The 26,033-nt window shown below is 42.4% G+C and overlaps 1 protein-coding gene across 4 annotated transcripts in view; it reads right to left on the bottom strand.

Annotated features, from left to right (window-relative positions):
* Positions 1 to 26,033, bottom strand: part of ESR1 (estrogen receptor 1) — a 290,562-nt gene that overhangs the window by 99,966 nt on the left and 164,563 nt on the right. For all 4 annotated transcript variants that reach the window (XM_068232004.1, XM_068232006.1, XM_068232005.1 and 1 more), the window contains one exon: positions 21,763 to 21,879. In XM_068232004.1, the coding sequence (XP_068088105.1) occupies positions 21,763 to 21,879 (117 nt within the window). The remainder of the gene's footprint in view (positions 1 to 21,762; positions 21,880 to 26,033) is intronic.

The raw sequence follows: 26,033 nt of genomic DNA, 5'->3' as shown, positions 1-26,033 counted from the left end.
ATGTACTGCAGCACGGGGGACCAGGAGACGCAAGGGGGCAGTGGACACAAAGGCATGGAATCCCCAACATGGCGGCGGGTCGGCGGTTCATATCGGCGGGCGTTCGGAAGTTAGGGATTCCCTGCCTTTGCTGTATAAGACGCAGGGACTTTTTCTCCCCATTTTGGGGGGAGAAAAAGTGCGTCTTATACGGCGGAAAATACGGTAAATTGCACCCAGGGCGAGGATGTAAAAATTGTGCCCCTTCCCCCCACCCCCGTAGACTCGCGAACCCTTACTCTTTAGGGACAGTCACACAACTACAGGTCACAAGTACATCTGCCTACTTAATAGTGACCAGCCGCTCATCCAGGAGGAAGCAGGGACCAGGAAAACACACAGGCGAAGAGAGCCCAGATAGCCAACTCCTCCAAGAGCGCCGTGCACTGACAGCCTGCAGTACCGCTACAGGACATCAGGTGTCATTACATGGTGGTGACGTGATGAAGACTTGATGTCGGACGCAGGCAGCCTAGGAGGAGACAAGGAAGGTGATCGTGCTTGTAATCTTCATCTTCCATTTGGCTGCACCACGCGTCACCAGCTCCCTAGCGGTTATGTCCTTCTGCCTTTGCCCCCCTTCTTCTACTTGCGGCCCTGGACAATAGTATCACAATAGTACTGATCAGCTAATTCCAAGTTATAGTAAAAAAAGCCAGTTATTCCAAGTTTTCACAAATGTTGGGGGGCATTTTCCTTTAATATACACTCGCTTATATAAACCAGATCTTTAGGCACATAAGCCAACCAGTGTTTTTTGCGGGAAAGGGCTTCGTGGTTCCATCTCAATACTATCATTTTCCGAGCATAGGTGACAAGGGCCCTGTATGCCTGCATTTTATGTGTAGGTAGGTTATCATCTTTTGTGTTGCCCAACAATAAAGCCTCTGAGGAGAAAGGTAGACTAATATTAAATATCTGCTGGAGTTCTGCTCGTATTTGCTGCCAGTAGAGTACTATACTGGTACATTTCCAAAACACATGGAAGAAGTCAGCCCCTGCAAATTTGCATCTGTTGCATGGTCCAGCAGATGAGGGGTATATTTTTAGAACCTGGCCAGAGATAAATAACATCTATGTATAAATTTAAGTGCAGATAGCCTATCTCGGGATGCAATATTGGCAGTGATCGAGAAATGAAGAATGTTATCCCAGTTTTCTATCGTCAATTCTTGTATATCGAACTTGCCATTTTTGAAGAAGATCCTCAGCAATCCCTCGTCCCCTGGGGGAAAAAGTTTGTAAGAGGTAGACACAACATTATCTAAAGGTACTTCTGCACTCTCCTCTTCTATGGCATGGAATTTGACTGATAAAGTATGGTTGTTAGAGTGGAATTGAGCAGTAAATGTATGTTTCAGTTGTAAATATCGGAAATACAAATGAAGGGGGGGGGGAAGTTAAATTCATGTTTCAAAACAGAAAAGGGCTTAAGAGAGTTATTATCTACAATGCTGGCAAGTCTCATTATGCCATGATCTACCCAGATCTTAATGTCAGGTATTATTAAAAATTGTGGCCAGAGTATGATTAGCTCAATGTGGTGTGTAAGGGGAGATTTGTTCCGGTTGCGACATCAGAGCATTCACTTTTTCCCATACTCTGACCGTGGTGAGCATATTGGAAATAGCTCGGGGTATGTTCCTACTGCCTCTAGGCTAGAGAGAGCATTATAAGAGCCCATAATATCTGCCTCACAGACGGTGGCGGGGTTTAGCGGGGATTGTGCAAACCACCAGCGGACGTTGACCAAAGCGGAAGCCCAATAACAGAATTCAAAGTCAAGAAGACCAATGCCCACTTGGTTGTGGCTAAGCCGCAGAGCAGGTAGTGCACACAGGTTTTTAGGGTGCCATAATAAAGAGGAAATGTGTTTATTTATTTCCCCAAAGAATTTAGCAGGGATAAGTATAGGGCAATTCCTAAAATAATATAGAAATTTGGGTAGCATATTCATTTTTATGGCATTTGCTCTTCCCAGGAGTGTTAAAGGTAAAGATTTCCAAGCATTTTTTGTTTAAAGAGGAACTCCAGTGAAAATAATGTAATAAAAAAAAGTACTTAATTTTTACAATAATTGTGTATAAATGATTTAGTCAGTGTTTGCCCATTGTAAAATCTTTTAAATCCCTGATTTACATTCTGACATTATTACATGGTGACATTTTTACTGTTGGCTGGTGATGTAGCTGCTGCATGCTTTTTTGGCAGTTGGAAACAGCTGTAAACAGCTATTTCCCACAATGCAGCAAGGTTCACAGACAGGAAACTGCCAGGAGTACGTACTCAGAGTTTCTTGTGGGAGGGGTTTTACCACAATATCAGTCATACAGCGCCCCCTGATGGTCTGTTTGTGAAAAGAAATAGATTTCTCATGCAAAAGGGGGTATCAGCTACTGATTGGGATAAAGTTCAATTCTTAATCGGAGTTTTGCTTTAAGTTTATTTAAAATGGGGTCCAAGTTGAATGAAGCGAAGTCTTTTAGAGTCTTGGTAATCTTCCTAGGAAAAAACTTGAATATGTTAAAAAGTGAACTGAATATGGGCCAGATTTGGAACAAGCATGTGTGATTGCTACAGTAGAATCCCTTTATGGTAAACTCCAATTGACCAAGAAAAATAGTTTACTATATCAGAAGTTTACTATATCAGAATTAGTCATAAATTGTATATTCATACAGATGCACATATTGCTGGGACTTAAAGAGTGAGTTTACTCCAGAGGTTTACTATATCAGAGTTTACTATAACGAGACTCTACTGTTTTATATATTGAATTATTATTACGATTATTATGTTTTATTCTGCCAAGAAGATAAAAAGGGTTTTTCCAACATTTCATACTTTTCTGCTGATCTGTTTCAATCAACAAAGGTGTTCTCGCCAAGGTTTTGCTATTTGAGTTGTGTCAATAATAAGAACCAAATTTGCAAACACAGTTCTGTTAACTTTGTTGTCTCTGAAGCTATCAGTCGAGTATTTAAGAAAGCGCTACTCCTTCACTGAGAACTAGTTTAAGGTTTAGGACCCACTAGCAGCCTTTTCTAAGCGCTAGTGATTTAAAAAGCTCTTGCTAATGCAATGCTATGGGTGATTTTTATAAAATCACATCGCTCAAGTGGGATCACACACATAGCATTACATTAGCAAAAGCTTGAGGAATAATAAAGGTATCTGCAGCTAACAGCTTTTGAAGAATAAAATACTGTATTTTAATAAGTATACATTACAAATGTTGTTTGTAATAGTTCACTTGACTGAGCTGTGAGGCACTGTAATGACATATAGTAGAATTAAATAAATTATTCATGATATCCACTTTTACAGTCATTTTCCTGGTTTCAGCATCAGAAACACTTCCTGTATCTATATATATATTTCTGTACAATATTGGTATGTAGCCCCACCTCCCCGTGATGTTTAGTCTAGGCTTTTTAGTTATGCTCCTCCCAGAGCATTCTGAGAGGCCAGGCATTATTTTTAATGAGTTTGGAATTTTCAGAAACAAACATTCAGCAAAGCTGCACCTGACAGGACTAAAGATGTCGCCATCATTGGTAAATTTTAGAATGTTAATCAGGGTGAGGAAAGATTTAACAATGGGCAAACACTGACTAAATCATTTATAAATGAATATTTTTTTAGAAAGTAACAATTGTACTAATTATTTGATTTTCACTACAGTTCCTATTTAGATGCAATTTTCTTAAAAACAAAACAAATGAGAACAACTATCAATATATACAGTATTCGAAATATGGCCATAGAGAATCACAGAGGATTATTTTGAACATATGTTGTGTATGACTTTAAATTTTGTAGAGGAGAGGTGGTATGGATAAGTTGGCCATTTTACGTACAATATCCAAATCACATCATCACAGAACAAAGTAATATTCTTAGCTGTAGTTAGTATAAATTATGTGGACTAGGTGAAAGCACTTGATAAGTTTATCCTTGTTGGCTTGTAACACACGTAGCTCTTGTTCTTCTATCCGAAACCATCTGGCAAAGAACTTCAAAGTCAAACACCACAGCACAAAGCAGTTTAGGCAAATTTAGATAAGAGCACACAAGTGCCAAGAGTTTCCTCCCTGCCAAGGCCTGGCATTCTGAAGCCAATACCTCTTGCTCACTCCCTGGGCCCAAGCTACTAAAGCATGTAGTGATTTGAAGTGCAGCACAGTGAAAAGAAATAAACTGGTATTCACAACAAATATCCAATCCCCGTCATGCATGTCTTTGAATGTTTGAGATGTACAAGTTTAGTTCCTATCATCTTACTTACACTCAAGTGTTACATGGTATCCAGTTATGTAATAAAGAACGAAAACCCCTAAGATTTTATTTAGTTGGCCTAAAGGAATTCAAAAGCTTGCTATTATACATGATCCCATATAGGATATGAAACTTGCAAATAACTACTGTTTTAAAGAAACAGAGTTGATCATTGCATGAGTTTAGTTCGGCTGAGTCTCCCAAGTCGCGACCGTAAACGGGGCCTTTTTCAGCTGCACGGAGCATCACGGAAGAGACCAGGAGTAGCAGCGTGCACACATCGCAGGAGCCTCCATTTAACCAAACATGTTTAGCTTGAGTATCCTTTAGGCAAACAAGAGCTCTGTTACATGGTAAAGCGGGAGTGAGTGAATCATAGCGTGCATTATTATAAAATGGATGAGTGCTTGTTCATCTTTCAGCTTTGGAAGCAATATTTTGGTTGGCTCTTCTAGACATGTCACTGGCACAGCTCCTTCAACCTTCAGCCAAGGGGAAGAGTTGCTAGCCTACATCTTCATATCCATTAAAGAACAGAAAATCTGTCAGGCATGGTGGAAAGGACATCTTGAGCATATCCAAAGATAGCATATTTCATCAAAACCCATTCAGGTTGTAACTAGTTTCACTTTTGAAGAAAAAAACAACAGTTTCCCAGCAGTTTATTCATATTAAATTCTTCCTGTATGCTCCCCATGGGGATAAAATGAAAGCGAAATGCTCCAGAGAGTATGTTACTTGTCTTGAAATGAAGTAGAGCATATTCTTAATATATGCCTGGAATGTCTCGTTCTCCTATTTAAGCATCTGCTTTGCTGTAAATCCTTTGTAGCTGTGTGTGATCTAGCCTTCACCCTTCACATATGAGATACTCCGGCAATGGAACGCTATTTTAATAAACATTCTTTAACCCTTGCAGGCCTTTAATTTTTGTCTGTATGAAGCTAGTTTATAATTAAATGCCATACATTAGATAGATTAGATATGCTTTCCCGTGGATCACCTAAGGTTTTCAAAGATGTAATTTACTTATGCATACAGGCAAATTACACACATTATGAATAGGTTTTATGTAAAATTTGGTTGCAGTATTTTAATTTTAAAGACTAAATTTACTATTATTTTTAGTAATTTTTGCTTTTTTTATTACACCAATAAATATTTTAAGTGGAGTCCAGTGTAGGAACTTATTGCCTTCCTATCTCCTCAGAGTACACATCCATCACCAAAATGACCCATTATTCACCTATATACACAGTAAAATTCCAGCACTAACATTGCACAGGGGTTTCTTGTTGAGGTCCATATACCTATAAGAGGAACATTACCACATAATTGCAGAAGTAGTCCCTTTGCAGTGATTTCTGGGTGTAGGAAAGGCACTGCCACTCACCTTCCCTCCACCACTGGCAATGAAGGGTTGGGGGTACTGAGAAGCATCTCCTAGCCATGCATGCAACTTCCCTAGGCAAGAAAATAGGAGGTTGGGTAAGTAGCTAATTAACAATGTTACAATATTGGAGTTGTGAGATTCATCATGGTATGACACATTGCATGGGCTGTGGGAAGTTGTGGCAATGGACTGCCATTCAGCAGTCCTCCACTGTTTCTGTATGGAGGGGGCATGGCCTCAGGAGCATAGGGGGTGTCTAGAAAGCCAGGCCTGGGACTAGTTTCAAAGAGAAGCTTGACTGGGACTTCCTTGGGAATCACATGACTCCTGAAGCTGAGGCACTTTGGAAGATCTTTCTGTTAGATTAGGAGAGTGTTTAATTAAAAAAAACAACAAGAAAATAAAAAAATCAAGAATTGGGCTTTAAGGTTCAAAGATTTTGTATAGGAAAGCACAACAGTAGTCTCATACTCTGCATTATATCTGTAAATATTGTCTTCAGGAAACAAACTCCTGTATGCTATGCGCATGAACTGTTCATTAATCTGCACTTACTCTACTGTTATCCTAAAGCAGGCCACTGCCCAAATGTTTCATGTCCATCAGTCTCTGATCTGGAGCTTTATCTGTTGACTCTAAATTGTTTATTGCAAAACATTTATTTGCAAAAAGAGTCATTCTTTAAGTCTACCTTATAGGAAGCAGTCTGTGACCCTTATTAAACTTTTCTCCAAGGAGATCATTTTTCAGCTCTACAAAATAACTTTTTTAGCACCAAAAAGTGGGTAAAAACATAACATCAAATGTATTTTGAGTACCTGCATACACTCCATGAATCTCACACAAGACCTGGCAAATGCTGCCACCACCACCACCATCACCTACATCACCGCTGACAGCCTCAGAGCACTGCAGCATTCAGCTGAACTGTGATTATGGTGGCTAAAGATCGACATCTGAGAGAGGGATCTACTGCTGTCACATGCTGCACACAGATTTTTCATCATGCTAAATCTGATCCTCGGGGTCCCTGCAGGGTATTAGAACAGTGGAGTGCTCTCCCACTCACATATCTGGCCTCCTCTGTGCTGCCATCATCTCCTGGTGCCAATAGTGACCTGGTAGCATGTACGTACTTACGCCAGTTTACAGGCACCGAGAGATGATGGAAGCAAACAGAAGGGAGCACACCAGCTGTATAGGGGAGTGTGCTCCACTACACAAATACTCTGCAGGGCCCCCGGGGGAACAGTATTAACAGGGTGGACACCTGGATTGCCAGTCACTGCCTCTAAGCCCCTCTCCCCCCTCCCCCACATATATACTTCTGCACCCCCACCCTCTTTGAACCACCAAATAATGTCCTGTTTGATCTATAATTGCGATTGATTTTGCCCAGAAATCCATCAAATGTATATTTGTGTGACGTTTGGGCATAAAGCCTCAGCAGATTCAATCACAGTGAATAAATCTGCCAGGGAATATCGCATACAGCATGGGTACATTAAGCATGGCATGCACTACCGCAGACTGTTGGGTGTACAGGTGTGACCCAGTCTTCCTCGGAGCATTGCAGTATCCAGCGAGGAGAACGCCAGCGCATACCACTAAGGCTGCATCTGAAATGACCACCAGCTCAGTGTGCAGCACCTTTATAGACTTTCTACACACTTCGCATTCAATTCAGATGCAAATCATATGCAAATCTGCTACTACTTGTCATGCAAACAGGAAACTCAGAAGGAGGGGCTGGGAGCAGCTAATCTGACAGTTACGTAGTTACAAAGTTAAGGAAAGGTGGGGTGGAAAGGCTGCGCATCCCTAAACACATGCTGCAATTGAATGGTTAATCGCACAGGCATACACCGCCTCTGCCAGACTGAAAAATGCATGCCCTGCATCCAAGACAAGTGCTAACATTTATTAAACTAGGAGGTACTTTAGCTTCCAATATGGTTTGCATGCAAAGTATTCCTTAACATTGCAGTATCCAGTTGAGCCATAAACAAGCATGCCTAGCAGCCCCAGGGAGGCTAAGCTGGTGTGAGGCATACTTGTATTTGCAATGCCATATCTTGTTGCCATATACCTGTATGCAGGATTCCCCCCTCCTCCTTATCCATAGTCTAGCCCTAAACTCATTGCCTTTCCTTTGCCTAACCTTCAGAATTGCCCCTACACCTCCTTTGAACTACTCTGTGACACTTGCTCACGTCTTATGATAATAATGTTTACTGCATTTTATATGTGGCATAATGTTTGCTACATTTCATATGGAGGGAGGGGGAGAAATATTGATGCATTACTTATGTGGGGTAATTTTTGCTGCATTTCATATGTGGGCATGATGTTTGCTGCATTTCTTGTGTGGGGTAATTCTTGCTTCATTTCTAATGTGGGGTAATGTTTGCTGTGTTTTTTATGTGCCGTAATATTTGCAGCATATGTGGGCATAGTGTCTAATGTCTCTAATGCTATGCTAATACATGAACCAAAAGGAACACAATGTAAGGAAAACTTTGCCGGCCACTTTTGTATATATATATATATATATATATATATCTTATATATCTATATATTATTATTATATTATATTATTATATATTATATATATCTTGCTAACAATGAATTGGAACTTTTTTTTTGTCTTTATTGCCTTCAGAACTGCACTAATTCTCCATGATATTCCTCAGATTTTGGATGATATTGACATGATAGCATCATGCAGTTTCTGAGAAATTATTGTCTGCACATCCATGATGCCAATCCCCCGTTCAACCACATCATGGGGAAAAACACTGCGTTATTATGTGTATTTTTTTTTGAGGGGTGAAACATTGTCTACCTTTAAAGTCACTTCACTTAACTGTCTTGGGAGGAAACTTGGGCCCACAGACTGTGCGTTAACTAAACTATTATTATTATTATACCAATATAAAGACATTTTCAGGATATTTAATGTAAAAATGAGTATCCTGAAATATTTCTTATATTCATTAGTCAATAAAGATCCTCCTTAAGGCTAGATTCAGATTTGTTTTTAACAAGAATGGATGCACATATTTACATCGTATTGAAGTATACATTCAGTGTAATGTACACTTGTTTCCACAGTCAAGGGCACTGACTGCTGTGGCCAGCTCCTCAGGTATGCACTCCACTTTGAAAATGTGCTGTGTAATACAGGGCACTAAACTATAAGTGACATGTGAACAGGTCCTTTGTGATCTGCTGGGGAAAACATATTGGAGAGGGCAAAGTTTCAAAGCAGACTCACACAATACATTCCACTAATTTTTTAAAAACCTGGCACCACTTTTTATAATTAAATTTTACTGTGGAATGTGGATGTAATAGTAGGCATTCATCCATGCCTGCTCATTACATTTGCTGGCTGGAACACTGCTTATGCATGCCACCAGATGCAGCACACCCATATGCTCATACGCAGATGAGGGATATGATACAATCTGTTGCCACTGTGTTTTCTATAAAAACAGAGCACTCATTTAAGCTCAGCAGCTGCTGCTGTCAGGTCCTAAAGCTGCTGAGCTTAAATGATTTCTTAACGAGTGTTCCAGTAGCGAAGAGTTACCATGCAACTTTTAGATAATCCCTGTGTAGGTTTCCAGTTTTGGAAGTGCTCATTAACACTTCAAACAAACTTGGGGTATGAGGGGTGTGGGGGGTACAGGTACACCGAAATGGTGTGGAACTGGATCACATATGGCTAAGCTAAATTTGTAACAGAATTCCATTATTTCATGGTGTTACTCATTCTCAATGGTATATACTGTACTATACTGAGCAATACTGAATGTTATATACAGTGTCCTGGGAACACCACACCTGCTTATTCACACAGTTATTTAATTATGAATGAGAAGAGGGGACACCAAGAGCCCAATATAGTGTAGTATGTACTGGAATTGTGTAAATGTGGGTGTGAGTACAAATTTATACTCACAATTGTGGGTTATCTTCCAGGTAACCACTGTATAGGCAGGTGGGGAGTATTAAACCTGTCCCCACTCAGGATAAAGAAATCGCTCTCTGTAGTTCAGAAGAAAGGAGCCAAATCCCCTCCACCAGTGGTGTACACAGTAGTAGTGCAGATGTACAGGGGCGCCGGAAGTGTAAAAAGGTCATAAAAACCTTAAACCATGGGGGGATATTTGGTGGACTTACCTTTCCAAAGATAGGACACAAGATGCAGTTGTTATTTCAACAAACAATTTATTTACATACTCCAGGTAAGTGCAACGCGTTTCGCGGGCATATCCCACTTCATCGGGCAATAAACACGGAGTACAAAAAACAGCTCATACAGCCTAGTAGCGAGCTTTATTACCTGATGAAGTGGGATATGCCTGTGAAACGCGTTGCACTTACCTGGAGTATGTAAATAAATTGTTTGTTGAAATAACATCAGCATCTTGTGTCCTATCTTTGTGGAGGTAAGTCCACCAATTAACCCTGCATGTTTTCAAGTTTTTATGACCTTTTTACACTTCTGGCGCCTCTGTACATCTGCACTACTAAGTATTTCATTACATAATTTAATGGATAAAACATTCGGATGTAGGACAGGGTCTTCATTTGATATTAGTATGAAACTCCAGAAGAAGGAAAAACTATAAATACAGCAAACCAGACCATGGAATATTCATTGGTGCCAGTAAGGATGATTTCAGTAGTTCTGTAACTGCTGATCACCTGGGATTCTTGTGCACTACAATTTCAGGAGTTTACTCAGAATGATGCAAAAAAAAAAGAAAAAAGAAACAAAACAAACAAAAAAAAAAAGCAGAATGCTACAGTTCTGCAGACAAATTATTTTTGTTGAGTCGAGAGGGAAGAGGAAAACTACCATGCTTATTCAAGTAGACAAAATGCCTACATTAACTCAGACAACCACTATGTGCTGAGCAGAAAAGCTTTATAGAATGTACAGTACAACACATTGAACCAAATCAGATTCCCTATTGTCAAACAAGGAAATACAGGCAAGGCTGTAGTTGGCACTGGTTCGCCAAAACACGACTGCTGAAGACCTCTGTGCAGATTATTAGGTCAAGGTTTGGCATCATCAGCATGCTTTCATGACCCAGCCTGCCTTGTATCTACAGTCCAGGTGTGCGGTGGGTTGCTGTGTGGTAGAATGGGAAACTCATAGCTTGAACATGCAACTGACAAATCTGCAGAAATTGTGAGAAAAAGGGGTGCAGGTTGTCCAATTTACACAGAAGGCTGGAGAATTTTTAGAGATAACAATATTCACAAGAGCACAGATGGATGAAAAAGTTTAAAGAAGGGTAAATTTGCACTGAAAATAAACCACAAAATGAAGACCATCCAGCGACCAACCTACTTTCATCAATAACTGATGCCCCTTGCACACTTTCACGCTGTGTCACACCACTTTACTCTTTCTCGCCGCATCCCCGCTGCAACAGCCATGTAAGTCTATGTAGACTTGCACACTACATGCATTATCCGGAATTCAGGCAGCAGAATTCTCAACTAACCAGCATGCCTGAGAGGGATAAGAGACTTCTTTTGGGGGGCTTTCTGTAGGTGCTGGCAGGAAGTAAAATACTTACCGAGCATCCAGCGATGGCTAGCAGTCTCCCTCTATCTCCCCGGGGGCTCCTAGTAGCTTCCGAAATCTGTGTTCAGAAGCTGGAGTGTCACATAAACCCGATGACGGTCAGCTGACACTCCAGCATACGTGCATTGGGGAAGCCAGGAAGCTGCTCAGAGCCCGCGGGGAGATAGAGGGAGACTGCCAGACATTGCCGGAGCCTCGGTAAGTATTTCAGGGGGGAGGGTTGTGCCATTTCGGCAACTGGCAAGCACATGTTTCCAGCATAAGGAGATCCCTGTCGGTGCCAGATACCGGGGACTTTGATATAGACACATATATATATTTTTATATCAAAGTCCCCGGTATATATATATATATATATATATATATATATATATATATATCCTGCACACAGTCAAATTAGACTGTGTGTCAGTGTATGAACCCAGGTTCAGACAGATGCAAAGAGCAGTATACAAAAAAGTGCAAACTGTGCAATAAATAAATGTCACTAAATACAAAATACTTGTGTCAATCATACATAGAAAATACACATAGTGCAAAGGTGTCAAACTAAAATATTAAGTGCTAATGGAAACATGCTATTGCTATAAATATGATAGTAGCATAAATGTGCAATAAAAGTGTATATACACTTCACCCAGGTATGAGTTAGGGACCAGGTGCGGATCAGGAGCAAGGAGGCAATCAGCAATAAGCCACAGTGGACAAGTCCACTGCTTCCGCAGGCCCTATCCCACTTTCTCAAGACCAAGACCCGGTCTTGACAAACCTGACTAAAAATGTGTCATCACTGGATGGGACATTTCACTTCACCAAATTAACTTTGCTAATTAAATTTTCACAGGAAGCCACCTAGAAAATAGTTACGTTGTTTTTAACAGTTACATATATAAAGAGCATCTGAACTGAGGAAAAAAAATGTCAATGTTGCTCTCATTTACCAGTTTTGATATTCCACATAATCTTTTTAGGTCCACAATACATATGCTAATCCTAAATCATATAGCTAGGAATGCAGCATTTGATCTATGCATTATTGACTACACCAAGCAGATCTGCTCTTCTCGTGGTGCATGGGTGATGTGAGATTTTGCATATGTGTGGGGCCGTCATGCGTATGTGTGAGGTCACTCCTTATGATTTTAAAGGAATACTATCGATGTATGCATTTATTTTTAAATGCTGTATGTTGTAGCACACATTAGGGCAAGTAGTAGGAGCAATTTGATTCCTCACACAGCTGTTCCTAGCAGCTGTAAAATCCTCCGTCAGTTTTGGCGTCAGTGTTGGATACAAAATGTATCTAATACTGAGTTCCCAGAGGGCTAGACCATGTCTCTGCAAAGGGGAGATGCTATCAACTCCTCAGTTTATAGCTTAATTATCACCTTGCTGAAAGAATCTTGTTGATATGGTGGTAAGGGGTTAAAGATTCTAGCAATGTGTGTTTATTATCTTTGCTTCTCTTTACTGATAAAGATACTAATAATGCTAATTGTAGACAGTGGTCTGCCCCTCTCAGCAGCTTGTAAAGTGGATGCAGCCTGGAGTGAATCACCACAAGCAGGCAACCAGTCTGAGTATAAACACAGACTAGTGTTATAGCTAGTTATATTCCAGCAATATTACAGCTCATTTAGTTACCTGTTACCACCTCAGATCAGCCCATTTCTCCTCATGTCTGCTGCATGCTGTGAGTGACACAGTGAAATATATTTGTGAGCTGTGTGACAGAGTAACCAAGCAGCTCAGGGTGACCCAAACTATTATGAGCTGTGTGAGAAATGAATTTTTAAGCAGGGATAGTGAGAGAGAGACCTGGGTGAATAAATAAAGTGCCCCTAGCACTAGTGGTAATGTGTACACTAATATAGAGTATTAAAAAAAAAAAGTCGTTTCAATCGATAGTACTCCTTTAAGTGATTTTAATTATGGTTGATGTCTCGGATTGATGATTGCTCACAATAAAGATGTTTGTACTTTGAATTAAGTGAGGCCCAATGTGAATCTCCTTTTTTCTTGTCGTAAAATCGAGTTGTGACACTTGTTCCTTAGGCCCACTGCTGATGCATAACAGCTGGTGAAGTGCTAATTATTGCGCTTACCTTTACTGGATTATGATTCAGATCAACAAAGTAATATGGTTTGAGGGAATTAACAATTAATTACTAATGCTAATCCTCTTACTCCCATGTTACCATGCATGGAGATAGTGATTGGTCACAAAGGTGCTTAGTACCTCATTCAATCGAGTCTGCATAAACACCATCCGCCTCTACCACCCCCTCCCTGCCATTGTTGCGGTCTTATACCGCCCTCTGGGCTCCACCCCACAATTTCTCGATGACCTTGCCTCCTGGCTCCCTCACATCCTCTCCTCTGACCTCCCCACCATCATCCTTGGGGATTTCAATATTCCCATCGATGAAGCCCAGAGCTCCGCTGTGACCCGGCTACTCACCATTGCCAACTCACTTGGACTAGTACAACACGCCAACACCCCCACTCACACTGCAGGTCACACTATCGACCTTATATTCACTAAATTCACCACCATTGCAGACCTTGACATCGCACCCTTTCCACCCTCAGACCATCACCTTCTCACCTTCAACCTCCTCACGGAAGGCACCTCTAAATTAGCCACCCACCCACCTGGTCGATGGCAGCAAGACCTACGCAAGCTCAACCCTAGTGTCCTTGCTGACCCCCTCCATGCCCTCTCCTCCACTCTCCCCACCCTAACCTGTCCTAATCTTGCTGCAGCTCAGTATCGCCAAACTCTCTCATCAGCCCTAGAGAAAGCTGCTCCACCAATATTTCGCCGCAACCGACCCCCTAACCCCCAGCCCTGGCGCACTACCCATACTCGCAACCTCCAGAAGAAAACACGCGCCGCTGAACGGAAATGGAGAAAAACTAGACTTAACCAGGATTTCCTACAGTACAAGACCAACCTGCTGCAGTTTCACACTGCCCTTGCTCATGCGAAGCAGGAATACTTTACCAAGCTCATCGGAGCACAAGCTTCCAACCCCCGGCGTCTTTTTGCCACTTTCAACTCCCTGCTTAAACCCACCCCCCACCATCTGTTTCCTCCCTCTCTGCCACAGATTTAGCCACCCACTTCACCAACAAAATTGTCTCCATCCGCCAGGAAATATCCAATCTCCAATATTCACCTCCCACCCCCTTCCAACCAGCTCCTCCTCCACCCTATCCTCCCCTCACATCCTTCCCTCCTACAACCACCGAGGAAGTCAACCACCTACTGCAGACTTCCCATACCACTACTTCCCTCCTTGACCCCATCCCTTCCGATTTACTTCAGCCTCACTTCACGGAATTGGCCCCAGTCCTCACTACCCTGTTCAACCTCTCCCTATCCACAGGCACCTTCCCCTCAGACTTCAAGCAGGCCACTGTACTACCCCTGCTCAAGAAACCCTCCCTCGACCCCTCGCTACCCTCCAACTACCGTCCTATCTCCCTCCTCCCCTTTGCCTCAAAACTCCTTGAGCGTCTGGTTCACAAACGCCTGACCCAGTACCTCAATGCCAACTCACTGCTAGACCCACTGCAATCTGGATTTCGGCCTGCCCACTCAACCGAAACTGCTCTCACCAAAGTGGTCAATGACCTTGCCTTAGCTAAAGCTGAAGGTAAGTACTCCATTCTCCTCCTCCTTGACCTGTCAGCAGCTTTTGACACAGTAGATCATCCCCTACTCCTCCAGTCCCTCCAGTCCTTATGCATTCACGATCTCGCCCTGTCCTGGCTTTCATCCTACCTCTCCAACCGCTCCTTCACTACCATCTTCAATGAGTCCTCTTCCACCCCCAACCACCTCTCGGTTGGAGTCCCCCAAGGTTCGGTTCTTGGCCCCCTACTGTTCACCCTATACACATCCTCCATTGGCAAGGTTATCTCCTCCATGGGTTTTAACTATCATCTGTATGCAGATGACACCCAGATCTACCTCCACACCCCTGACATATCCACCACTACCATGGACAAAGTCTCCTCCTGCCTATCAGCCATCTCCTCCTTAATGTCCGCTAGGTTCCTGAAACTAAATCTAGACAAAACGGAATTTATGATCTTCCCACCCCGGCCATCCACGAACCTCCCAGATGTGCATGTCACTGTTAACCACACTACCATTCGCCCTACCTCTCAAGCCCGCTGTCTGGGTGTCACCCTGGACTCCGCACTCTCCTTCACTTCCCACATCCAAAACCTCACAAAGTCCTGCAACTTCCACCTTCGTAACATCTGTAAGATTCGTCCTTTCCTGACCTCTGCCACCACCAAACTCCTCATCCATGCCCTCATAATTTCCCGCCTTGACTACTGCAATGCCCTGCTGTCTGGTCTCCCTATGACCCAAACAGCCCCACTGCAGTCCATCATGAATGCGGCAGCCAGAATTATCCACTGCTCCCATCGCTCCACCACGGCGGATCCCCTCCTAGAATCCCTCCACTGGCTTCCTATCCAGTCCAGAATCAGATTCAAGATACTGTGTCTGACCTACAAATCTGTCCACAAAACCTGTCCAACCTACATTTCCGATCTTACTCAGAGGTACACACCTAGCCAGTGGCGTAGCTAAGGAGCTGTGGGCCCCGATGCAAGTTTTACATTGGGGCCCCCCAAGCACCCTATACATAACAATTGATACGGCGCACCAAAACCTGCCAATGGCAACTACAGTGTCAGAGGTGCAAGAAGGGGATGGGGAACAGTTTGTTAATGATTACCACTATTCAAAGTATCTATAGAAGAGATTATTATGAGCACCGGACCAATAGAGAGCTAATACTGCAGTTTAGGGAGGTCCCTACGGGGCCCCTCTGGCCCAAGGGCCCCGATGCGGTCGCAACCTCTGCAACCCCTATTGCTACGCCCCTGCACCTAGCCGCTCACTCCGCTCTTCCAATGAACTTCGCCTAACCGCCCCCCGCATCACCCAGTCCCATGCACGCTTTCAGGACTTCTCAAGAGCTGCTCCAACACTATGGAACTCTCTACCTCCACCCATTAGGGCAGCCCCCTCCTTCAACATCTTCAAGAAAGCCCTCAAAACTCACCTTTTCACTCTGGCCTACTACCCCTCACAAGTGCTCTAAACCTACAGTTGAACTCTAGTCCCCTACCATTCGTGTCCTTACCTCTCCCTCTAGATTGTAAGCCTTTGGGCAGGGTCCTCCTCCTTTTGTGTCCTACCTGATCTTGCACCTCCATTACTGTGCACCCATGCTATGCATCTGAGTGAACCTAACTTGCCTAATCTCCATGCTCCATCCAGTGACTGACTAAGCATTACCTGGTACTCATACTATGGTGTGTGATCTGGTTTTCTTGTATTCCTGTATTGTCATATTGCTGTATGTCACCCCTAAATATTGTCTGTAACCTAAATTAATGTTCAGCGCTGTGTAATATGTTGGCGCTTTATAAATACAATAAATAAATAAATAAACATCTGTTTGTGGTTTGGCTATATGAACCCTGCAGGAAGGTCATGGGAAAGTGAGGTTGAATCACAAAGCTTTTCTCTTGAATTATCTCACTTTACTTATTTTTGCCTCAGCTATAAGGAGAGCTAATTCCTGAGATAAACAGGTAAGGAGAGACAAATCATGATTTAAGTTAAGTCAGAAAAGGTTTTAAGATGGCTAAGGGGCCTGATGCACAAACTACAGGTAATACTGGCAGGCAGCGCAAGACAGTAAATGGGTAATGCACATTATGTTCCTTTTTTAAAGGGACCCTGGAAAGTGAACAAAAAAACAATCTGGACCTACCTGGGGCTTCCACCAACCCCCTGTAGCTCGCGAGGTCCCTCGGCGTTCTCTGGGTCCCCTCAGCTGGTGGCTCTGGGAGGTACGCAACTTCGGGAAATCGTGTGCACCTGGCGCAATCATGCATTCATCGTGGTAAGTGTCCTCCGCATTCTTGCAAGACTGAACCGCACATGCAACGGGCCAGTGATTCTGCCAGGTGCTAAGACGGGTTGCGCATGCTTGACTTTGGCCGAAGTCGCACACCTACCGGAGCCGCCAGCAAGACCACGGAGGGGATCCAGAGGATGCCGAAGGACCTCGCAAGCTACGGGGGGCTGGAGGAAGCCCCAGGTAAGTCCAGATTTGTGCGTTTTTTTCACTGTTCAGGGTCCCTTTAAGGAGCCTCACCATAACGACATCTGCATTACCCTTGTGCTGTGGGTCATGCCAGCTGCGCAACGCGTGATACTAAGCTGGCACTAGCACCTATATGGCAATATTACTGGTGGTTCATGCATCACACCCATGGAATGATAAACTGTTAACTAATAAATCAGCTGAGATAATTCATGAGTTAAGTTTCGTGTTTTAGTTTCAGTGCAAAAGCTAAATATCAGTTACAGTACAAGTAAAGTGGTTAGAGCTTAATTTATTTTTCAGTCCAGAAGCATTGTACATTTTTAACACCATTACTGCTACAAATACAATGTAAAACTAAGTATGTTATTCTTTTACTATTTTTTAATATTGTGAAAAATAGTACAACACACCAACGCCCCCACTCACACTGCAGGTCACACTCTCGGCCTTATATTCACTAAATCCACCACCATTGCAGACCTCGACATCGCACCATTTCCACCCTCAGACCATCACCTTCTCACCTTCAACCTCCTCATGGAAGGCACCTCCAACCTACCCGCCCACCCACCTGGTCGATGGCAGCGTGATATACGCAAGCTCAACCCTAACATCCTTGCTGACCCCCTCCATGCCCTCTCCTCCACTCTCCCCACCCTAACCTGTCCTAATCTTGCTGCAGCTCAGTATCGCCAAACTCTCTCATCAGCCCTAGAGAAAGCTGCTCGACCAATATTCCGCCGCAACTGCCCCCCTAACCCCCAGCCCTGGCGCACTACCCATACTCACAACCTCTGGAGGGAAACACGTGCCACTGAATGGAAATGGAGGAAAACTCGACTTAACCAGAATTTCCTACAGTACAAGACTAACCTGCTGCAGTTCCACACTGCCCTTGCTCATGCGAAGCAGGAATACTTTACCAAGTTATATAATAATAATAATAATAATCCGAACATTTGTATAGCGCTTTTCTCCTGTCGGACTCAAAGCGCTCAAGAGCTGCAGCCACTGGGAAGTGCTCAAGAGGCCACCCTGCAGTGTTAGGGAGTCTAGCCTTGAACTCCTTACTGAATAGGAACTGACCTAGCCAGGATTCGAACCCTGGTCTCCCATGTCAAAGGCGGTGCCCTTAACCAGTACACTTTCCAGCCACTGGATTGTGCTCCAGTTCATCGGAGCACAATCTTCTAATCCCCGGTGTCTTTTTGTCACTTTCAACTCCCTGCTTAAACCCACCTCCCCACCCTCCATTTCCTCCCTCTCTGCCACAGATTTAGCCACCCACTTCACCAACAAAATAGTCTCCATCCGTCAGGAAATATCCAGTCTTCAATCTTCACCTCCCACCCCCTCCCAACCAACTCCTCCTCCACCCTATCCTCCCCTCACCTCCTTTACTCCTACTACCACTGAGGAAGTCAAGCACCTACTGCAGACTTCCCATACCACTACCTCCTCCCTTGACCCCATCCCTTCTGATTTACTTCAGCCTCACTTCATGGATTTGGCCCCAGTCCTCACTACCCTGTTTAATCTCTCCCTATCCACAGGCACCTTCCCCTCAAATTTCAAGCAGGCCACAAAATTGCCCCTGCTCAAGAAACCCTCCCTCGACCCCTCGCTACCCTCCAACTACCGCCCTATCTCCCTACTCCCCTTTGCCTCAAAACTCCTTGAGCGTCTGGTTCACAAACGCCTGACCCAGTACCTCAATGCCAACTCACTGCTAGACCCACTGCAATCTGGATTTCGGCCTGCCCACTCAACCGAAACTGCACTCACCAAAGTGGTCAATGACCTTGCCTTAGCTAAAGCTGACGGTAAATATTCCATTCTCCTCCTCGATCTTTCAGCAGCTTTTGACACAGTAGATCATCCTCTACTCCTCCATTCCCTCCAGTCCATGGCATTCACGATCTCGCCCTGACCTGGTTTTCATCCTACCTCTCCAACTGCTCCTTCACGACCTCCTTCAATGAGTCCTCGTCCACCCCAACCACCTCCCGGTGCGAGTCCCCCAAGGCTCGGTCCTTGGCCCCCTATTGTTCTCCCTATACACATCCTCCATTGGCAAAGTTATCTCCTCCATGGGTTTTAACTATCATCTGTATGCAGATGACACCCAAATCTACCTCCACACCCCTGACATCTCGACCACTACTATGGACAAGGTGTCCTGCTGCCTATCAGCTATCTCCTCCTGGATGTCCGCTAGGTTCCTGAAACTAAATGTAGACAAAACGGAATTTATGATCTTCCCACCCCGGCTATACCTGAACCTCTCAGATATGCATGTCACTGTTAACCACACTACCATTCGCCCTACCTCTCAAGCCTGCTGTCTGGGTGTCACCCTGGACTCCGAACTCTCCTTCACTCCCCACATCCAAAACCTCACAAAGTCCTGCAACTTCCACCTTTGTAACATCTGTAAGATTTGCCCTTTCCTGACCTCTGCCACCACCAAACTCCTCATCCATGCTCTCATAATTTCCCGCCTCGACTACTGTAATGCTCTTCTGTCTGGTCTCCCTATGACCCGAATAGCCACACTGCAGTCCATCATGAATGCGGCAGGCAGAATTATCCACTCCTCCCATCGCTCCACCAGGGCGGCTCCCCTCCGTGAATCCCTCCACTGGCTTCCTATCCAGTCCAGAATCAGATTCAAGATATTGTGTCTGACCTAAAAATCTGGCCACAAAACCTGTCCAACCTACATTTCTGATCTTACTCAGAGGTACACGCCTAGCCGCTCAATCCTTTCCTCCAATTAAGTTCGCCTGACCGCCCCCCGCATCACACAGTCCCATGCACGCCTCCAGGACTTCTCAAGAGCTGCTCCAACACTTTGGAACTCTCTACCTCCACCCATTAGGGCAGCCCCCTCCTTCAACATCTTCAAGAAGGCCCTCAAAACTTACCTTTTCACTCTGGCCTACCACCCCTCACAATTGCTCTAATCCCACAACGGAACTCTGGTCCCTACCTTTCATGTCTCTACCTCTCCTTCTAGATTGTAAGCCTTTGGGCAGGGTCCTCCTCCTTTTGTGTCCTACCTGATCTTGCACCTCCATTACTGTGAACCCATGCTATGCACTTGAGTGAACCTAACTTGCCTAATCTCCATGCTCCATCCAGTGACTGACTAGGCATTACCTTATGCTCATACTGTGCTGTGTGATCTGGTTTTCTTGTATTCCTGTATTGTCATATTACTGTATGTCACCCCTAAATATTGTCTGTAACATAAATTAATGTTCAGCGCTGCGTAATATGTTGGAGCTTTATAAGTACAATAAATAATAATAATAATAGTAATAATGATTATTTTTATTTCTATAGTGTTGACTTATTCTATCCAGTGCTTTTCAAAGAACATTGTGCAATTCACATAATTAACTGCAAATTCACATAATTAACATAAGTGGCTTCTGATATGTCCTGAGAAGGTATCAATGTACTGCCAGATTACACTGAAGCAATATTTAGAATATCTACGAAATGATCTTGATTTAAAGCAGAAGATACAAATACCTTTGATTTACAAGAAAAAACCTATCAAGTACACTTTAACACTGTTCTGTAAGATCTTCTGAATTCAAACTCTGCATTTAAGAGCTGTCCTAAGAGCTTTAAAAATGCAGATCTCGTCCAAAAAGGAATATTGGCAAACATGCCAATCTTTACAGCAGACTTTACTCATATATCGTCCACAGGGTTAAATCACTATTGTTGATGTTTTAATAGTCTGTTGTGAGGATTGGCCTGCTTTCTTCTACTGGATTCTGCTGATGCACTGTGGTGAGTAGTTGTTCCATGGCCTGCAGGCACAGATGTGGACCCCACCACTAGACTGCTTGGCTTCATGATCTTCTACAATAACATTTTGTAGCTAGCAAAGATTTGTAATGGTAACAAGAAAGTAAAACATAGCAGAAAGCCAATAATGTGCTTTTACCTTTACCATGACTCTTATTTCAGTACTTATAGCTGATGCACTAATACATCTATGTTCTTAATATATTAACCTATGACAGCTTTAGAAAATGAGCATGTCCATCCCTGTATTATAAATATCACCATATCAGCCTTATATTGTGCTTCGGTTTTTAAAGCTATATTTTAATGCTAGCTTCCAGTCTTTATATGAACATTTCAAATGACTGCTCATTCTGGTTAGAAGCACTCAGAAGGTTTTTAGACTGTACATAAGTTTCTTTGATTAGGACAAAGTGAGGTATCTTTTACATTTGGCAGCAATGTTTCCGAATGCACTCAATACATACCCCCTTTCATCATCCCCACTTCATAGCATTTGCGGAGTCGACAGGCTTGACAGCTCTTTCTCCTATTTTTGTCAATTGTGCACTGATTGGTTGCAGGACACATGTAGTCATTATGGCCTGTAAAGAGAAAAGGTCTTTGTAAAAATCCACAGAAAGACTGAGAGGAAAACAAGTGTATTTATGACCTTTATAACCTTTTGTCCTGGAGAAAGTGTGATAGCAGATGCTTTACTTAAAAATTCACTTGCACTTTTGATGAAAGAAATAAAAATCTAACAATTCAATTTTATTTGCCATTATTAAGTATTTCCATCAGTAATGGCGACAAAATTAAAAGATTGAAATAGAACTCTCTGTATCATTCATACTGTAGGCCTGATCGAATTCATTTTTTCTCTAAGTTTTCTCCTAGGTGATATTTTCACATCTTATCAATAAAATGCCTTTTAAGCCACCAGCAATCAAAAAAACACCCGGAATTATTTTGACAGTACTTTTTACCGACATCTTGGTACTTTTTCAATTGTAAAATGCTGAAAAGTTATTTAAAACGAAGATGAAAAATTATCTCTGAGGAGAAAAAGTGAACTAGATTGGGCCCACTGTGTCTTACACCAGTGTTTCTCAACATTTTATTGGTATGTACCCCTTTTAAAACCCTGTACTCACCAAGTACCCCCTGGCATAGTAAACACTATCTCAAGTACCCCTTGACAAATATATATTTAATCGTAGTACATGATAATTGGTTCTAAGCAATTTCCAAGAATTTACTATAGCTTCTAATTAGCTAAAACACTAATTTGGTGTTGTTTATGTAGCATTTATCATTTTCTAAGATTCTAAATTTGTTATTCTTGTATATCAAGCCTGAGTACCCCCTGGAACCATCAGAAGTACCCCCTGGGGTACGTGTACCACATGTAGAGAACCTAGGTCTTACACCACATGTTAAATTGTTATTATTGGTTTATAAAGTGCCAACCTATTCCATTGTGTTGTACAAAGTAAGAAACAAACATTGAAGCATACCTGAAGTGATATGTACTTATAAGCACTCTCTGTTTTCATTTTATTTGTATATTTTTTCAATGGTTGATAAACCAGGGCTATATCTCTACAATCAGGGGAGTCGGATTGCAGCAGCAGGTCACCCTGATAACTTATTAGAGGTCAACAAACTTCACAATGGCTGTACACACATTTCTGTTTGCAGAATAAAGTTGAAAAGTTCAATAGGTTATTATTCTGTACGGGAGCTAAATAACACCAATCATGCCAGAGAGACTGTCCTATCTGGTTCAGTCTTCAAACATAGATTTTTAATCCTTAAAACCAAAATAAGAATATGGGATTCCTGATGAAATCTATTTAGGATTAGTTCTACGGACACAATTCATTATCTTTCACATGAGGTTCATTTTAAGACTGCTCATACCTTCCATGAGGTTACAATGATGCAGGTGAACATTGTACTGACTTATAAGACCTAATTTTACCCTGATTTTATTTCAGTTTAAAATTTAGGAAACTTGTTTAGTGGCATACATATTTAAGGATTAATGGATGAATTGTATGATAGTAGTACAAAAACAGGCAAAAAAATAACACAGAGAATGAAAAGTCAGACTGTCAAAAATCTGAATCTAGCTTTTGTTAACCCAAGCATTTACTTCTCATAACGGACATGGAAAATATATTTTTATACTCTCAAGGATCTAAAGATAAAACAAATAACTATTAAACTATTCCCTACAAACCAGCTTTGGTAACTGTGGTCCAATAGAAATTTCATCATTCCACTGCCCTTGTTTCCAAAGTGCTTCTTGTTTGTGTAGATCAGTGGGGTTTTTTTTAATGAAAAATGGTGTCTGCAAAGTATCCTCATTATAATATAATTTCAAGTACCCCTTGATATATATTTGTTCAACGTACTCCATTTCAGTAAACTTAGAATAATTAGTCTGGTTTGCTTATCTATTTTGATCTTAAAGGGTACCTAAGCTAAGCAGTGACCTCTTCCGGCCGGCCCGAGTCTACACCCACGCATGTCCTCGGCTGTGCATGTCCTCAATCACGCTCCTGTCGCCGGGAGCGTTCCGCTATTGCACAGTAGAGATTTTCTCATACTGCGCATGCACAGAGCGCTCCCATCCACGGATCGGGAGGCGCGCGGACAAGGGCCGTGCATCCAAATGACAGAGGGTTGCTGCAGGGGACCGGTGGATTGCTCAGTGATGGCCCAGGCACACAGTGGCTGCAAGGGGCTGGTAGAAGCCCCAGGTGAGTTAAAGTCTTTTTTTCCTTTAGTTTAAGTTTACTTAAGTACTCCCTGAATCTAAAATATGTACCCCCTGGAGTATGCATTCTGTGCGTTTAGAGCCATGGGCCTAGATGCCACAAGAAACTTTGAATGCTGTGTAAAATGTAAATAAGAACAGAAAGCAATGATTTGAAAATCATTTAATCCGTAAATATAATCAAAGATTGTACAAAGATAACCTATCCATTATCAACTCTTTTGTGTTGTGCAGAAATGTACACACATCCACTGTTAATTGGCCAATTTTACAACTACCATGTAGTAGGAAGCTTAACAGATTTTGAACCCTTTGAATAGATTGTACATGGAAGTGGTAAAATCGACTCTGCAACCCCAACTTAAAGAGGATCTGTAAGGTGAAAATTAACTCGCCACCAGTGTAAAGTTGATGACTGGTGTGTAGAGGAAAACCCAGTTCCCAGAGAGGAAAAAACTCTGCAGCCAATGGAAATCCAGCTGAAAAGGTGAAACCCCTTCTACAGTGTAGGCCTAAATAAAATTTTGCCTAATGATGCACAGCCTTGTGGGTAATGACATCACATGCAGCTCATTCCAGATCTGCATATGCTGATATTAACCACTTCAGCCTTCAGTGTTGTTTCACCTTATGCATCTGAGCAACTTTAACCTCCCATTCATTCGCCAATAACTTATCACAATGAAATGATCTATATCTTGTTTTTTCCGCCATTATTTAGGCTTTAAATTATGTCCCTATCACAATGTATGGCGCCGATATTTTATTTGGAAATAAAGGTGCATTTTTTTAAGTTTTGCGTCCATCACTTATTACAAGCCCATAACTTAAAAAATAACAGTAATATACCTTACTACACACATATTAAAAAAAAAAGTTCAGTCCCTAAAGTAACTATTTATGTATTTTTTTTTATTGTATATATATTTTTTACAAAAAAAAAATGTGTAGCTATTGGGCAGTGTGGGAGGTAAGGGGCTAATTTTAAAAGTAAAATGTCATTATCTGGCAATTTTTATTTCTAGATGTCATTTTATCATTTTGCAGCTCACTTCCGTATGCGTAGTATTAGTACGCAAAACGGAAATAATGCGTGGACGTGACAGTAGGGGCTTTGTAAAAGACGGAGCTGTCTCATAGACAGTGTAGGATTTTCATACAGGGACTTAGATCAATGAATCTGATCTCCAGGCTAACAAAAGGCAGCGGGAGCACGCGCGATCACGTGCGGCGGTCAGCAGCAGTAGTGTAGCCTATCTGGACAGAAATATCCGTCCAGATACTATATGATTAAGCGGTTAAAGGCTTAATGTCTCAGCCCTCATAGCTCCTGCACACTCCAATTTTTTAGATTAGAGAGAGAACCCCCCAAACTACCTGTGTGCCCAAAGATAGCCCCCTAGCCCCCTGGTACACAAGATAGCATTGATATACCCTATCTCAGGAACCAGCAGGACTGGGGGCTGCTAATCGGCACAGAGGTAGATCGGGAGGTCCTCTCCCTAACCTCAAAATTTGGAGCTGAGATATCAAGCTTTTTATCAGTAGCATAATATAATACTGTAGACATAGGAGGATCGGACACAGCATCAGCATAGAAACCTATGCTGCATGAGGCATTTTTTGTATACCACACTTTGCCTCATAACACACTCCCGTTTCTTTTGTTTTGTGACACAATGTTTTTGCACTGCTGATATTGAAACATTTTTAAAGCTTTTTTTGTACTTTGATTTATAAGTCCCCTAATTTTTAAAACATATCTCAACCCTCCACCCCACACACACACGCAAGCACACACACACAAACATACACACTCAAAAAGAAAAATCATTACCAAATCTATTTTATATATCTTCTTTATATATCTCAGAAATTGAAATAATATGTATTACACTGCACATGCTTGTTGCTTGTGATGAAACTGTAGCTTTGTGTTTAAGATGGGCTCAATGCCTTTTTGTACTAAAG

The sequence above is a fragment of the Hyperolius riggenbachi genome, chromosome 4 (assembly GCF_040937935.1).
Source record: "Hyperolius riggenbachi isolate aHypRig1 chromosome 4, aHypRig1.pri, whole genome shotgun sequence".
Lineage (NCBI taxonomy): Eukaryota > Metazoa > Chordata > Amphibia > Anura > Hyperoliidae > Hyperolius > Hyperolius riggenbachi.
Note: the sequence above shows the minus strand (reverse complement) of the source record. Positions and strands in the feature narration are given on the sequence as shown.